This window comes from Gossypium arboreum, chromosome 12 (assembly GCF_025698485.1).
Source record: "Gossypium arboreum isolate Shixiya-1 chromosome 12, ASM2569848v2, whole genome shotgun sequence".
NCBI classification, from domain to species: Eukaryota; Viridiplantae; Streptophyta; class Magnoliopsida; order Malvales; family Malvaceae; genus Gossypium; species Gossypium arboreum.
The window spans coordinates 53,764,181-53,779,106 of NC_069081.1; the positions used below are offsets into that span (position 1 = coordinate 53,764,181).

The window sequence follows — 14,926 nt, forward strand, 5'->3', positions numbered from 1 at the left end:
CCATACCACAGATTATATAATCTTCCTTACAAACCAATTGAAAATAATAAACTGAATTTTAGGTGTTTTCATGCTAACACCTTTCACAAAAGTTGTTTATAAGACAACCAAGACTCATTTTCTTCCATAAAAACTCAGCAAACAACACAAATTCTTTCAGGACAAAACCCTAAACTCTTGATCATTTTGCAAGATAGCACCCTTATTTGAAAACTCATGCTTCAAGGGTCTTAAAAGTACAAAAATATTTTAGAAAAGTCATTAGGATCACTTACTTGTGAGTACTTCAAGTTGCTGCAAATTTTTTAAGCTTAAAACCCCAACAATGGCTGATATTTTCAGCTAAGAAGAAATGGGAAATAGGGTGATATCATTTCATTTTTCTATTTTCTATTTTAGTCAAAATTGGTCACCTAATCCCACCAAAAATTGAAATTTTTTACCACACATGTCTCCTATGGCCGACCATCCTATTTCTAGGGGTCTAATTGCCCTTTAAAGGCCCCCAATTTAGGTTCTCTAGCTATTAACACCTTTAGCTATCAATTTAGGACTTTTACACTTTATGCGATTTAGTCCTTTTTCACAATCAGGCTCACAAACGTCAAAATTAACTCACATTTTTCATGTACTAATATAAACATGCTATGACTCCAAAACAATAATAAAATAATTTCTCCAACTTCGGATTTGTGGTCTCAAGACCATTATTCTAACTAGGCCCTAAATCGGGCTGTTACAGAAACATTCTAGCTAAGGAGTTTCATGCCATCCGGTTGCTTTACCCACCAGAGCCAACTGATGTTCCAAAATTCTAACCAATACTATGTTCAGTAGAGGTTCCCTCAAAATCCATTCCCATAGAAACTAGAGAAAATCATGTATTGTGAGACTATTTCTTACCCTCCCTAATCTCCATGAGGAAATCTTCCACCTCCAAATTCAAGTTGGGATTCACATTTTCCATATCCACTAAGCCACCATTGTGTCGTCCTCTCAAACTTAACCCTATGGTCACATAAGTGTGGTTTGACAAAGTACCATGCTAAAAGAAGCCTTGAATGTCCCCTTGAGTAACTGACGAACCACTATAGACAGATCGTAAAGAATCATCCATATTGAACATAACACCCTCCTCCCATAACCAACAACTCGTACCATTTGTAACCTGCCCAGGAATAACCTGAATTAGCAGATCCCACTCAGGTGGCAACTCTTTCCTCCCATGCACAATTCAAACTGGGCAAAAAGCTTCCGAATGTCCCAATCGTCCACACAAGAAGCATAACACAGGGAGACATTCATATTGGAATCAGGCATAAATGCAACACTCTGGTGATAGAATAATCTTCTTCTTCCTCTTTAACAGACCCCAAACATTAAGGCGAACTCGAATCTGCAGGAACCCTCGATAGCCATTCCCTATCGCCTTCATATCATAATCTAAAAACACACCTATGAAGTTTCCAAATTGGTGAAACATGGCCTCTGAAATTAGCCTAGACGGTAAATCGTGGATTTGAACCCCAAAATCCACAGAGGTTGACGTCACCACCAACGAATCCTCTCCTAGCCGTAGCCTATGGAACACTAGCAGATAACCATTAAAGGTCCAGGGATTGCCGTCCAAAAATTTGTCGAAGTCAATTAATTTCATAACAAAAACGGAACAAAAACCTTTTGTCACCCAATTCAGACATTGTAACCCCCTATAGAGATGCCAGAGATTAGCGAGAGTTGTCTTCATGGCATGAAAATAGATCACACCAGCAGTTAGAAAACTCCTCACCACACATAGGTCGTCTTCCATAGCTGTCCCAGCCATACCGACCTGCCAACCTTCCTCCTCTCCCCCTCAAGCCACAGATCAGCTAGACCTCTCTCCATTGTATCATCACCCTTGCTACCCATCGAGTTTTCAAACGAACGAGATGCTCCAAACCAAAAAACCATGAAAACGAAAAAACACCATGAGAAATTGTACCAAGACAGCATACAACTAGTACAACAAACAATTTTCACACTTTAATTTCTAAATAAATTTAAATAAATTTTTAATTGGCATTATCATCGTTACAATAACTTGAAAACATCAATGTAACAGTCTTAAACGTGTAATATTTTATAATGATTTAAAATTATATTTTCTACTAAAACATAAAATTTATAATCGTTTAGTAATATGAGATAATATACATTGGTACAGAACTCGAGAACTTATTGTTACTTGTAAGTAAACTTATTTTTAGATATAATTACATGTAAATTTGAAAATAATCAATCTAACTTCCTACCTTTTATACGTGCTTGACTAATAGGGTTAAAATTTTACACTTTTATTAACGACCAATAAAATTATGCCATGTGTCCAAAATTGTTTAAAGTTTATTTAATTTAATTTTTCAGTTTCTTTTAATTAGGATTAATTAAAAATAATTAATAATTAATCAATTGATTAACTTTTTCAATTTTCATTCTTTCCTTCTAGTTTTTCATCTGTTTTTTTTTTCTCCCAAGTCCACCATCGTGGTTGACGATTGCAATCATCAAACTCCGTTCAAGTCACCGCCGCTAAAGTTCCGAAGCGGCGCCGCTCATACGCCTCCACCATCGTCAATTCTCAATGAAGCTCCATTAACACCAAGCCTCACCAAACCGTAAAACCAGAAGTACAAAGGCAAACCCATCAATACAAATTCCAAATAAAGCAATGAATAATCAACAAAACCCAACTCAAAGCATCTACAGAAACGTTGAACAAAAACAAAAAGCATCTACAGAAACATGCAAAACAGAAATTAGGAACATAAAAAGTACAAGGATTTTGACTATGTTAACTAAAACAAAGAAACCCCAAAAGATCCAAATACCCATTAGCAAAACCAAAAAAAATAAAACATTGAGATAAAAAAATTTGTTTGGATCTGAGAAGATAGAAAAAAAAAATTACTACCTAATAATTAGGCAAACTTTACAAGAGAAGAGAGAAGGGATAAAAGGTCTTTTCTTTCATCGATGGTGATGTGAAGATGAAGAGACTGTCGGATACGAGTTTTGCTGATAGCCACATAAATATGGAAAAAATATTTTATGACTATAAATGATAAAGATGAAAAAAGTCCATAAAATAATTTAATTTCTCGGTAAACAAGAGCTACGTCTAAAATTATCAAAAGGAAATGTGAAGACTTGGAGTATGATATAGCAAATGAGTTATGCTGATGAATTAGATGAGTGTGAAACCATCCGGTCAGTAGTAGACGTTTTCAGACTAAATACCGAGTATACTTGTTTATGAGTCGAGTTATTTAATTATTCCTGAAGTTCCTTAAAATGTAAGAGGATTTAAATAAAAATATAAGTTCGAAAAATGGGCTTAGACAAAAAAAATAAAGCTCGTTTAAAAAATAAGTCAAGCCTCGGATAATGCGTTTTTTGGCCAGGCCTGACTTTATTAAAGGACAAAAAAAATTGTTTTTTTTTTATTTTTTAATATTTTTTTCTTATTATTTTCTTCCTATTTTGATACCATTTTATTATTATGTTGCAACTATTTTCTTGTTATTATTTGGATATTGTTTAAAACTTATTTAATTGTTAATTTTGTTATTATTTTAAAAATATTTGTTAATTTTGTTATTATTTTAGAGGCATTTACTTGTTAAGTTGCATCTATCTTAATGTTATTTAAGTATATATATTTTTTAAAATTTATTTTTAATTTGTTGAGAAATATTTATTTTGATGTTTTTAATATTTTTGATGTATTGTATATATTTTAAAATTATATAAAAATAATATAAAATTAATATGGGCATGCCGGATCAGGCTCAAGTTTTAATATTTTTTATCTCGGTCGGGCTTGAGCAAATTTTAAGCCTATTTTTTGGGCCAAGCCGAACCTAGACCTAATAAACGGGCTTAATTTTTTAGTTGAATCTGACCCGAGCCCGGCCCAAATTACATGCCTTCATTTGTGGGATCTAATATTTTCTTTCCTTTTCTAGGATTCACATATAATCTTTTGGAAAATATGTTATACACATACTAATTTCTTTATATATAACCTTAAATTATGTAATATGCATATCTTGTGAGATTAATTAGTTTCCATAAAATTATTTTTAAAATCAACATATTCTTAATCAGTAATCACCGAAGATTTTGTTTCCATTTATTTTTAACGTTGTTTTTATTCACCTCATGTTGTTTCTTTAGTAACAATAGAGTCAACCTAGCGTGAAAATTCAGATTTTTTTTCTCAAAACAAATTTTTATTTGATATGCCATTAATATATAAATGTAATAATGAATTACAGGCTAGTATCTAATTAAAATTCTTTAAAAATATAAAGAAATAATAAATACATTTAAAGTAATTCTTAAGGGAAAGAGTTTGGATATGTGAAGCATACAAAAATCTAAAATGTAAAAAAAGGTAGCTGGGCTGAGTTGAGAAAATTGAAAATGTGAACCATGTGATTGATAAACAGTCTCTGGTTTCAAATTGGCTTTGGGTAGTTGGTTAAGGCCCTAGATCCTTCTTTGGCTCACCCTTGGCTCACCCAGTACGTCAGCGTAGGCACTAAATCTTGCGCTATAAATAACCAGCTTCCATCCCTCAAAGCTGCTTATAAGGTTTTGAGCACGCATTTGCTTTGCTTTGAAGCTAGAAAAAGAGTTAAAATAATTATGAATCCAACAATGACAAGATTGCCAGAAGAAGAGCACCCTAACAAGGCTTTTGGATGGGCTGCCAGAGACAGTTATGGTGTTCTCTCTCCCTTCAAATTTTCCAGAAGGTTTTCTTTTTTCTCCTTAAACTTTTTATCATTGCTCTGTCTTTGAATCAGTTCCCTTGTCAAAGGGTGTTTGATTGATGTGGGGTTTGACACTTGCAGGGCAACAGGTGAGAAGGATGTAGCCTTCAAGGTGCTTTATTGTGGGATTTGCCATTCTGATCTTCATATGGCCAAGAATGAATGGGGTACTTCCATCTACCCTCTTGTTCCTGGGTATGTTTTCCATTCTTATATTTTATATATATCAACTAACAATTTCCATAGATATATGCTAATACTACTTTGATGACAAAAAATTGACACATGCAACGATGAACCACAGTTTATTGGTCAACCTAAATAATATATATTGGATGCAGTCACGAGATTGCCGGTGAAGTGACGGAGGTGGGAAGTGAGGTCCAAAAGTTCAAAGTTGGAGACCGTGTTGGGGTTGGGTGTCTGGTCGGGTCATGCCGTTCCTGCGATAGCTGCAAAGACAATCTTGAGAACTATTGCCCCAAAATGGTACTTACTTACGGAGCCAAGTACTATGATGGAACTATTACATACGGAGGCTACTCCGACACTATGGTTGCTGACGAGCACTTTATTGTCCGCATACCTGATAACATGCCTCTTGATGCTGCCGCTCCACTGCTCTGTGCTGGGATTACAGTGTATAGTCCATTGAGATATTATGAACTCGATAGGCCTAGTTTGCACATCGGTGTGGTTGGACTGGGTGGACTCGGTCATGTTGCAGTAAAATTTGCCAAGGCAATGGGGGTTAAAGTTACAGTGATCAGCACATCTCCGAATAAGAAGAAAGAAGCTTTGGAAAATCTTGGTGCAGATTCGTTTTTAGTCAGTCGAGACCAAGATCAACTTCAGGTTTATATGTTTTTCTTTCTTTCAATGATTTATTAATGAGGGGTTTTTTGCGAGTGTATATAAGTTTCTAAGTTCCTTATTTGGTGTATAGGGTGCCATTGGCACATTGGACGGAATCATAGACACAGTGTCAGCTCAACACCCTGTGCTGCCATTGCTTGCGCTGTTGAAGTCTCACGGGAAGCTTGTTCTTCTTGGTGCTCCAGAGAAACCACTTGAGTTGCCTGTGTTTCCTTTAATCCAAGGTAATGATCTGTTGCTAATATCTTTTCGTAAGAGTAATATGGGATCTCAAATTCCCCAAAGATATCTTAAATTAGAGTCATAATTGAGTGCAGGGAGGAAAGTAATAGGAGGAAGCTTGATCGGAGGGATGAAGGAAACTCAAGAGATGATTGATTTCGCAGCTAAACATGACGTAAAACCTGACATTGAAGTTATAGCTATGGATTATGTGAACACAGCTATGGAACGCCTTCTTAAAGCGGATGTCAAATATAGATTTGTGATCGACATTGGAAATACATTGAAAATTCCTTCTTGAAGTGCTTTTATTCTTATTATTGGATAACAAATTGGAAGTACAGGACCAAATGTTTTTGTTGTACTAGTAGATATTGCAATATCAGCTAATATGTAATATGTTATAATTCAATAAATAAATCATTCATGATCTTTGTTTGAACATACATAGTAGTCTTTTTCCTTTTTTTTAACTAGCGTATCTTATTAAATTTGGACGCTATAGTGAATTGTCAAATCAAATACAGTCTATTCTATTTACACTTTTTGCTTTGGGTCTGGATTAAGAATTTAATAGATAAATTTCATCTAAAAATAGTTTATTTGTTTGAATAAAAAAATAGAGTTTCAAATTTTATAAACACTAAAAGAATTTTAAGAAATTCAATTTTACATTTCAATTTCATTTAAAGATGTGATGATAGTTCAACTAAATTAGTCTTATATATTGGATAAGTTTGTTAATTGGTTATATAGGTTGATTTTTTTGAAGATTTAGGGAAATAGATCGTGTTTTAGAGAGTGTGTGAAAGCGCGTCCAGTTGGATAAGCTTTCCTTCAACGGTAATTTTTCCAATAGTAAAAATACAAATGCGCCAACGGTAAAATTTTGAAACATCCCAACGGTAACGTTAATTTCCTATAAATACTCATGCCATTTTCCATTTCTTTTCACTCAAATCCAACTCTTTGCATTCTCTCTAAACACTCAATTCTCTCAATTTTCTATAGATTTGTTAGAATTTTTTCAATAATTTGTAAAAACATATTATAGTTTTATTTTATTATTTCGTAAATTATTCCCTATTAGTAAAACTGTTCACCTAAGAAGAAAAATTGTTGTCTTTAAACAGATGGAAGGAGAAAGTTTTCATGGGGCTTAGGAACGTTTTAAAACATTGATTCAGAAATGTTCGCACCATGTATCACATGTTATTAACATGAAATGAATGTTTTGACTTGCATAGATTATTGATGGATGTTAAATGAAATGGTGTGATTATATGTTTCGTATGTATATAAATTTACTAACTTGTGAAAATTGTGGTTTGTTTGGGAATTGAATGGTTACATGAGCTTATTATAAATTGTGCATGAATTATATAAATTGATTCTTGTTTGGTAAGATATGTTTAAATTTGTACGAGCTCACTAAGCATTAGTTGCTTACGTTAGTTGTTTTATTTCCTTGCAGATCATCGGAAAGCTCGATCGGTTGGAATCAAGTTGGAGCGAATACATACTATCCATCCTTGATCACTATAAAATATTTGGTCTTTTTGATGTTGGGTTATAAATGACATGTATTAGAAGTCTTTTGGCTATTTTGATCATGTTGATAATGTTTGAAATTTGGTTTGGGAAATCTTTGTGGTTATGTAAATATGATATATATCTTTGACTTAAGGTTTTCATTATAAATTCTTTTGGTCATTAGGTTTATGCCTTATGAAATTAACTTGAAATATGGTAAAATAGTTGTGATGAACTGAATGATTTGGAATGTTAAGTATATCTTTAAAGTATAAACTTTTGATTGTTGAGTGTGTGATTTGTTGGATGTTTAACTAAGAAGAGAAATTGTTGTCTTTAGACAGATGGAAGGAGAAAGTTTTCATGAGGCTTGGGAATGTTTTAAAACATTGATTTAGAAATATTCGCACCATGGATTCCTTGAGTGGATGCGATTGCATATATTCTATAACAAATTGGATGTGAATGTAAAATTAGGATTAGACGAAGTAGCAATAGGAGGCCTTATGAACAGAACGTACGAGGATGCGTACGAAATCATTGAGAACATGGCGTTGAACTCCTTTCAGTGGCCCATTGAACGATTTACATATGGCCAAAAACCGCTATGGTAAAAGTTGTCCAAGAAGGTGATAAGTATCAACAGTTAGTGGATAGACTTAACCGTAGTGAATCTGGTAATAATACACTTTCTATGTATAGAGGAGACAAACCACTCTTCCACTACATCAATAATTCTACCGAGGATGTGAATTATATCAGAAATAAGAGTGGAAACACTTATTCAAATACATACAGTCCCGACTGGAGGGATCACCTGAATCTGAGATGGGGACGAAACCAATGAGGAGGTACTAGTTCGAACGAAGCTAAAAATACTAACTATCAACCTCCTTATTTACAGAAACCTCAAGATAGGGTCAACCCAAGTGACCATACTACATGTGGTCAATGTCTGGATAAGATCGAGAAAGAGATGCAGTCAATGAGAACGAACATAAAGCAGGTGCAGTTTGAGTGCACCAACTCAACCAGAACATTGATTAAACTTGAGGATCAAGTGAGTCAATTGATGAGCATGTTGGGTGACATCAAAAGAAAAATTGAGACATATTTCCAACAATACAGAAAATAATCCTCAGAGGAAAGGTAATAAGCATGTGAAAGCAATAGCACTCCTATCAGTTAAAGTACTAAGTAGCCCAGAAAACCCTACTCCAAAGGTAAATATGGAGAATACTGATAACCCTCAAGAGAAATCCTTAAAGACTGAAGATTAACCAGAGATAGAGGAAGAAATTGCACCGACGATTGAGCTAGAAAAAGAGATAACTAAAGACTCTGCATTGTAAAGATCCCATTCTCTTTAAGGTTAGAAGAAAACCAAAAGTAGGATAAAGATGAGTTTGTAAGTTTTCTGAACTTTTTCAAAACATGAAATGTTAACCTACCTTTAATTGAGTTAATTGAGAAAGTTCCTAAGTACGCTAAATTTTTAAAAGCAATTATGTCTAGGCGTAGGAAAATTAAGGTAGGTGAACAAGTTAATTAAGTGCTTCCTGTAGTGTTATTATTTCAAGACAGGTTCCCCAAAAATTGAAAGACTTGGGAAGTTTTACTATTCCATAAAAATAGGGAACATTCATTTTAATAAAGCTCTATGTGACTTAGGAGCTAATATTAATTTATTACATTTATCCATTTTTGAAGAACTCGGGTAAGGGGATCTCAAAACTACTTAGATAACATTACAATTTGCTGAAAATATTTTTAGTACATCCAAAAGGTGTATTGGAAGATGTGTTAGTCATAGTGCGCAGCTTCATTATCCTAGTTGATTTTGTGTTTTTAGATTTTGAATAAGATCGTGATATACTAATCTTACACGGTAGACCTTTTCTAGCCATTTCTAAGTCCACTATTGATTTAGAAAAAAAAAGAATTAACCATGAAAATCAATGGTGAGACTAAAATCTTTAAATGTGGTCGTCAACTAAGCAAGGAAAGTCGAAGGAAGTTAGGGGAATAGTGCAAAGAATTATTTGTTTCTAACATTTCCAAAATTATTTGTTTCTAACATTTCCAAGTCAAGGGATATACTTCCTTTTATACATACAACACGAATAAACATGTTTAAGAAAAGGGACAAGTGGGCAAAGGTGGAATGGCACGACGGATGATGGGCTAGTACTGATAGAATGAAAGGATCGTCCATCTGTGAATTGATGATACTATCAGATGAATCCAAAAGTAAAACTTAAATTATTTGAATTAATGCTAAAATTTTGTAAATTATTATATATTTAGCTAACTATTTAGTATAGTTTTTAATTTTCATTAACTTTGACTTTTATAGAAACTATAGCACTCTAGAAAATGGAATTTTGAGTAAAAACAAAGTCAGTGTCGTAACACCGAGGCAATTTTAACAAAATTGAGAAAATTCTTACGACGTCGCTATACGGACTTTCAATGTCACAACATCAAAACCAATATACTCAGAAATTCCAAAATCTAAAGTGTGTCGCGACATTGAACCCCTATGTCGTGACATCAAGGATATCGCGACATCGTTGTAATTTTTTACAGGGTTGACCCGACCTATTTGCACAACCCGACGGCTTAAACCCCACTTTACCCAATTTTTAACCAACAAAACACCTATTTTATAGCCTAAAACCATATTTTACCTTTAGTTTAACATCTTTTAATCATTTAAATTCCTAAAACCTTCTAAACTACTTAAACCCTAAAATTCATTATTCTTTTTTTTTTTCTTTTTAGATTTTCTTGGAAAATTTTCTTTTTTTAATCTTATTTGATGCAAGGAACATCTCAAGGAATAACGAAGAAACAAGTGTGACAAGGAATCCAACATTTAACATGAGGTTAAGGGTTCTTATCTCAACTTTTACTATTCCATTACACTCACTTGCTTGAAGTTTCATTAGTTAGTAGAACTAAACATGCCTCCTAGAAAAGTTAGAAGAACTAATGAATTGAAATCGTTGATGGTTCCAAACCCCTCTAATTTTTCAAACCTGAATATTGAAAAATATTTTGTTGAACTTCAAGGAAAAACCTTTATACAAGAGAGGATTTGATCCATCCATGATTCTTTACAAGGAAATATGGCTTTGGTTAGATACCATAGGTCAGAATGTTTTTGGATGATCCCGAAAGATAGTGTTGTGGTCCCTGTTGTTCAAGAGTTTTATGCATCTTTACGAGACCAAGAGTCTAGAAACACCAAAGGCCATACGTGAGAGATGGTACTTGTACGAGGAAAGGAAGTACGAGTAACCCATTGAATTATTTGTGACTTCTATAATGCTTCATACTATGAAAAAGATTTTATTGATGAAACTGACTTAGAGTATTTTCAAGACATATATATGGATAACATTATAAACTTTTTAACTAAAGGAAGGGGCGAATGTAAATATTGCCCAAGTACAAATATCCCAATATCCTTTCATCAAGCTATTACGTTTCCAAAGGCTAAAATGTGGATCCAATTTGTATGCACATGAATCTTCCCTGCTTTAAACATATCTAATGTTAATACATTTCTAGTTGTTCTACTCTATGTTATTTTCAAGAAAAAGCATGTATGTATTGGTAGATGGGTCCAGCAAAACATGAAAAGATATATTAGTGGCCAGAAAGTGGGAGTTTTCTTTCCCCACTTAGTGATGGCCTTATGCAAAAAGGCAGGTGTACCTATGACATTTACCAAGCAGTCGCTGAAACCTTCCCGTAGTATTATCGGTGACACTATGTTCCAATAGTACACAGAGCTGTGAGCCAAATAAATAAAAGTTTGGAACAAACGACAACAAGAAGTGACAGCTACACTAACTTCATCATAGAGGTTGACACAAGCTCAACAAGATATTGGTGGGAGTAGTCATCCAGAGCTAATACAAGAGTCGGAGCCAATTTTTCAAGAATTTGTTGGCAAAACAACATCAGGATCCCCAATTATACACCTGACATGTTTGGGCCAACAAATCTAAAGCAAGAAGAAGAGGTGTATGAAAGTGAAGAGGAAGAAGAGGATGAGGATGAAAAAGGAGATGAATAGATGGATTTTGAGGAGAATGATTAAACATTGTTATAATTTTTGTTTTTAAATACTTGTATTAATTTTTGGAAAACTTTAATTTAACTTTGCAGGAGCAGGATTAATAGTAGATCCTTAGTTATGTTGCATTTTGTTTTAATGAGGAAGAAGAAGGAGATGAAGAGATGGACTTTGAGGAAGATGATTGAACATTACTATAATTTTGTTTTTAAATACTTATATTAATTTTTTTGACAATTTTAATTTAACTTTGTAGGAGTAGGTAGGTCCTTAGTTATGTTGTGTTTTGTTTAAATTTTCTATGTAGGGACCTAAAATAAAAGAGACACAACAATTTGAGCTTTACACGAGCAAAGAAAAAAGCCCTCACTATTAACAGTTGGAGTGGCCACGATCAATTGGGTAACTTATTTCCTTATCTTTTTATGGGCTACACATTTAGGATAATGTGTCAACTAAAGTGTGGGGGGTAACATAGAAAATTTGTTTTAAATTTTTACGTTCTTCATTGTTTTTTCTTGTCTTTTGTGTGCTTGAGCTTGTAAAAATACAAGTGATTGGTTAGGAGCATGTACATAGGTTGTTTGTATTTACAAATAAAGTTGGCATCATGATAGATGATTTTAATTTTTTTATTCTTAGACTACCAAGTTCTATATGTTACACTGTGAATAGACATTAAGCAATCAACTGTACTAAATGATATAGAAAATACAAGGAAACAAGCATGCTAGTATGAATGATAAATGGTTGAATTTGAGTTTGTTTGGTTGATTAAATTTGCGCATATTGAGATATTAAGGGATGACCTAGGCATTGTTTGGAACACATCCAAAGCCAAAAAGCTAACCTATTTATAATCACCTTTAGTAACAATTTTTGAGCCTGTTGACACTTCTTTATGAACCTTATTACAACCCAAGCCTGAAACATTAATTTGTATTTGCCCTTTTCTTTGGTCCTGCACTACACGACTATAGACATCTGACCATACGTATTAAGGGTTAAGTAGATATATCACGATGGATTTTGAAAAAAAGCAGAGTGAAATAGGGAAGATTAGTGTGATATAAGAACTATAGGTTAGCCTAAAAAGTGTAGAACAAAAGAATTATTCAAAAAGAAAATCAAGACGAGTAAAAAAAGTTCTTGAAGAGCAAAAAAGCATTTATGAGTGAGATGAATTGAAGGAGAAAGTGACAAAGTCACAAGAATAATAAAAACTCGTTCAGTAGTGCATCAAAACTCGTAGGCTAGTCGTAGTTAGTATGTTATGCTATGATTTCGTATGTGGAGAAACAAAGAAGGTGTGAGAAGGAGAAATAAGGCGGTGAGCGGGTTAGGGTCACTACAGGGGGAAGAATAGGGATCGATATGATGTGCCAAACTATTTTCGTATTTGCAACCCTTTTGATGCTTACTATTTTTAAATTTCATACCTGTCCTGAGCCTTAGAACGTTACAAATCGGAAAGTCCTATGTGACCTAAATATCCTTATGCATAAATGGACAGTACATTAAACAATTGCATAAACGACTATTTGTATTCTGTTCGGATAATCAAATTACTTGTATGATTTGTTGATGGATCCTTACTGGTGAGACCCTCAATACTTGTATATTTGTAACATACTGAACTTAAATGTTTTATGGTCAAAAGTGGTAAATTAATTATTCATCATGTTAAAGTTATTCGTGAATATGAAATACCTAGTCATGTGCTCCAAGGTCAATACTTCTATGAAATTTTCTCAAGGGACGTCTTTTCTATTTCTTGTTTTTGTTTGTGTTGCTTGAGGGCAAGCAATGACTTAAGTGTGGGAGAGTTTAATCTGACGTAATTCATTGTAGCAGATTAAACTAATTTTTGCACTTTAGGACTTGAAGACAAGCATTTTCATTAAGCTTTAGTTATGTTTTCTTAAGTTTCCTTTAAGTTAATAAAATGTGCAAATTGAGTCTCTTATTGACCTTAGAGGCTGTATGAGGCCTTAGAGGGAACTAATGAACTGTGTAAGTTTGCAGTAGACCATTAGAAGGTAAAATAAACAAATGCTGGTCACTATGTCTCAACACGAAATGATTAATGTCACAACGCAGACTAGAGAAATCACGAGACTACCTTCGATGTCGCGACATAGACTAAAGGTGTCGTAACATACCCTTGAAGATATCCTAAGAGGAGTATATTGACTCCTATGTCACAACACAAGTCCTGGTGTGTCATAACATCGAATATGAACGAAATTAAACACAAGCCAATGGGCATTTTAGTCTGCACGATCAAACTTAAAGCCTAGGAACGTTAGCTAACTTGGGGTTAAGGATGACGGCCACCTGAAATCTATAAATAGGCTCATTTGTCACATGTAGTGGACCCAATTACTTAGTTTAGAATTTCACTTTCAATTTTATTTTAGCTTTTCTTTCTTCTTAGGTTTGAGATTTATTTTCAATTTGTTCTTTATTTGATATCAAGAGATTTGATTTGTAGAGACAGTCAAACCTTGTGGATTCATTTTCATCTTTTATACAAATCAGATATTTTGTTAAACTTGCACTTCAATTCATTTATCATGTTCTCTCTTTACATCAGTTCCATATTGTTTATGAAAGCCATGAGGAACTAATCCTTCTATGGGGGATTAGCGAGTGAAGGTATGATCTATTAATTGTTTTGTAGGGTTACTCAATGGATCAATTGTTTGGGAAAAGAAGAACTTAAAACCCTAGGCATGACAACCGTAGAAAGTCATCAATGTGGGAATTAACCCAAAATTGGTATAGCTTATCTGTGAAAACCTTCACCCCAAGCCGGTTTGAATTGTGCGGTTAGAAGAGAAGTAGTTATTACCAACTTATTATAGGAAGATTTTACCGGGATAGCGACTAGTTGATTGACGAAGAACCCGAAGAAACAATTGATGAGGATTAACAAAGCAAGCTAATCACCCATAACAAGATTTGATTTATTCTATTATTTGATCTTTTGAATTTTATTTCTTTATTTTATTTCATTTTAATATTATAAAAACCTTAAAAACTACTTTTATTTGTACATTTGTACTATAACTAAATTAAAATACTAATTAGATATTTTAGTGTTTAGGTTAAAATCGATTTAGCACTAGCCTCCCTTAGGCACGATTCTCAGAATACTAACATACTCTGTTGTAACTACTTTACAATTGGACTCGTATACTTATTGATATCGCCTAATCGATATATCTTTTACTGTACATCCAGAGGTGGTCAACTCTCAACAAGAATAAATGACACACATAACTATGACAAGATAATAAAAAACCCAATTGAAAGCAACACATGACTAAAAACATGTAACGACTGAACACATAATTGAAATAAAGATTATAATTAAATTTATGAA

The 14,926-nt window shown here is 33.5% G+C and overlaps 1 protein-coding gene, 1 long non-coding RNA gene and 2 other non-coding genes across 4 annotated transcripts; 1 reads left to right on the top strand and 3 right to left on the bottom strand.

The window, feature by feature from the left end:
- Positions 1–2,217: 2,217 nt before the first annotated feature.
- Positions 2,218–3,165, bottom strand: LOC128285647 (uncharacterized). Its single transcript, XR_008276163.1, has 2 exons — positions 2,954–3,165; positions 2,218–2,646 (listed from the first exon to the last, which is right to left on the bottom strand). It is a non-coding gene; the product is annotated as an uncharacterized LOC128285647 (long non-coding RNA).
- A 1,233-nt stretch (positions 3,166–4,398) lies between these two features.
- LOC108478314 (probable mannitol dehydrogenase) lies at positions 4,399–6,360 on the top strand. The gene is made up of 5 exons (XM_017780761.2): positions 4,399–4,802; positions 4,902–5,015; positions 5,162–5,675; positions 5,767–5,920; positions 6,014–6,360. Exons 1-5 carry the CDS (start codon positions 4,693–4,695, stop codon positions 6,217–6,219), a joined length of 1,098 nt encoding a protein of 365 aa, XP_017636250.1. The 5' UTR covers positions 4,399–4,692; the 3' UTR covers positions 6,220–6,360.
- Positions 6,361–7,018: 658 nt separating this feature from the next.
- On the bottom strand, positions 7,019–7,125 carry LOC128285864 (small nucleolar RNA R71). The gene has a single exon (XR_008276411.1). It is a non-coding gene; the product is annotated as a small nucleolar RNA R71 (small nucleolar RNA).
- A 637-nt stretch (positions 7,126–7,762) lies between these two features.
- LOC128286235 (small nucleolar RNA R71) lies at positions 7,763–7,869 on the bottom strand. Its single transcript, XR_008276779.1, has one exon. It is a non-coding gene; the product is annotated as a small nucleolar RNA R71 (small nucleolar RNA).
- Between the last annotated feature and the right edge of the window lie 7,057 nt (positions 7,870–14,926).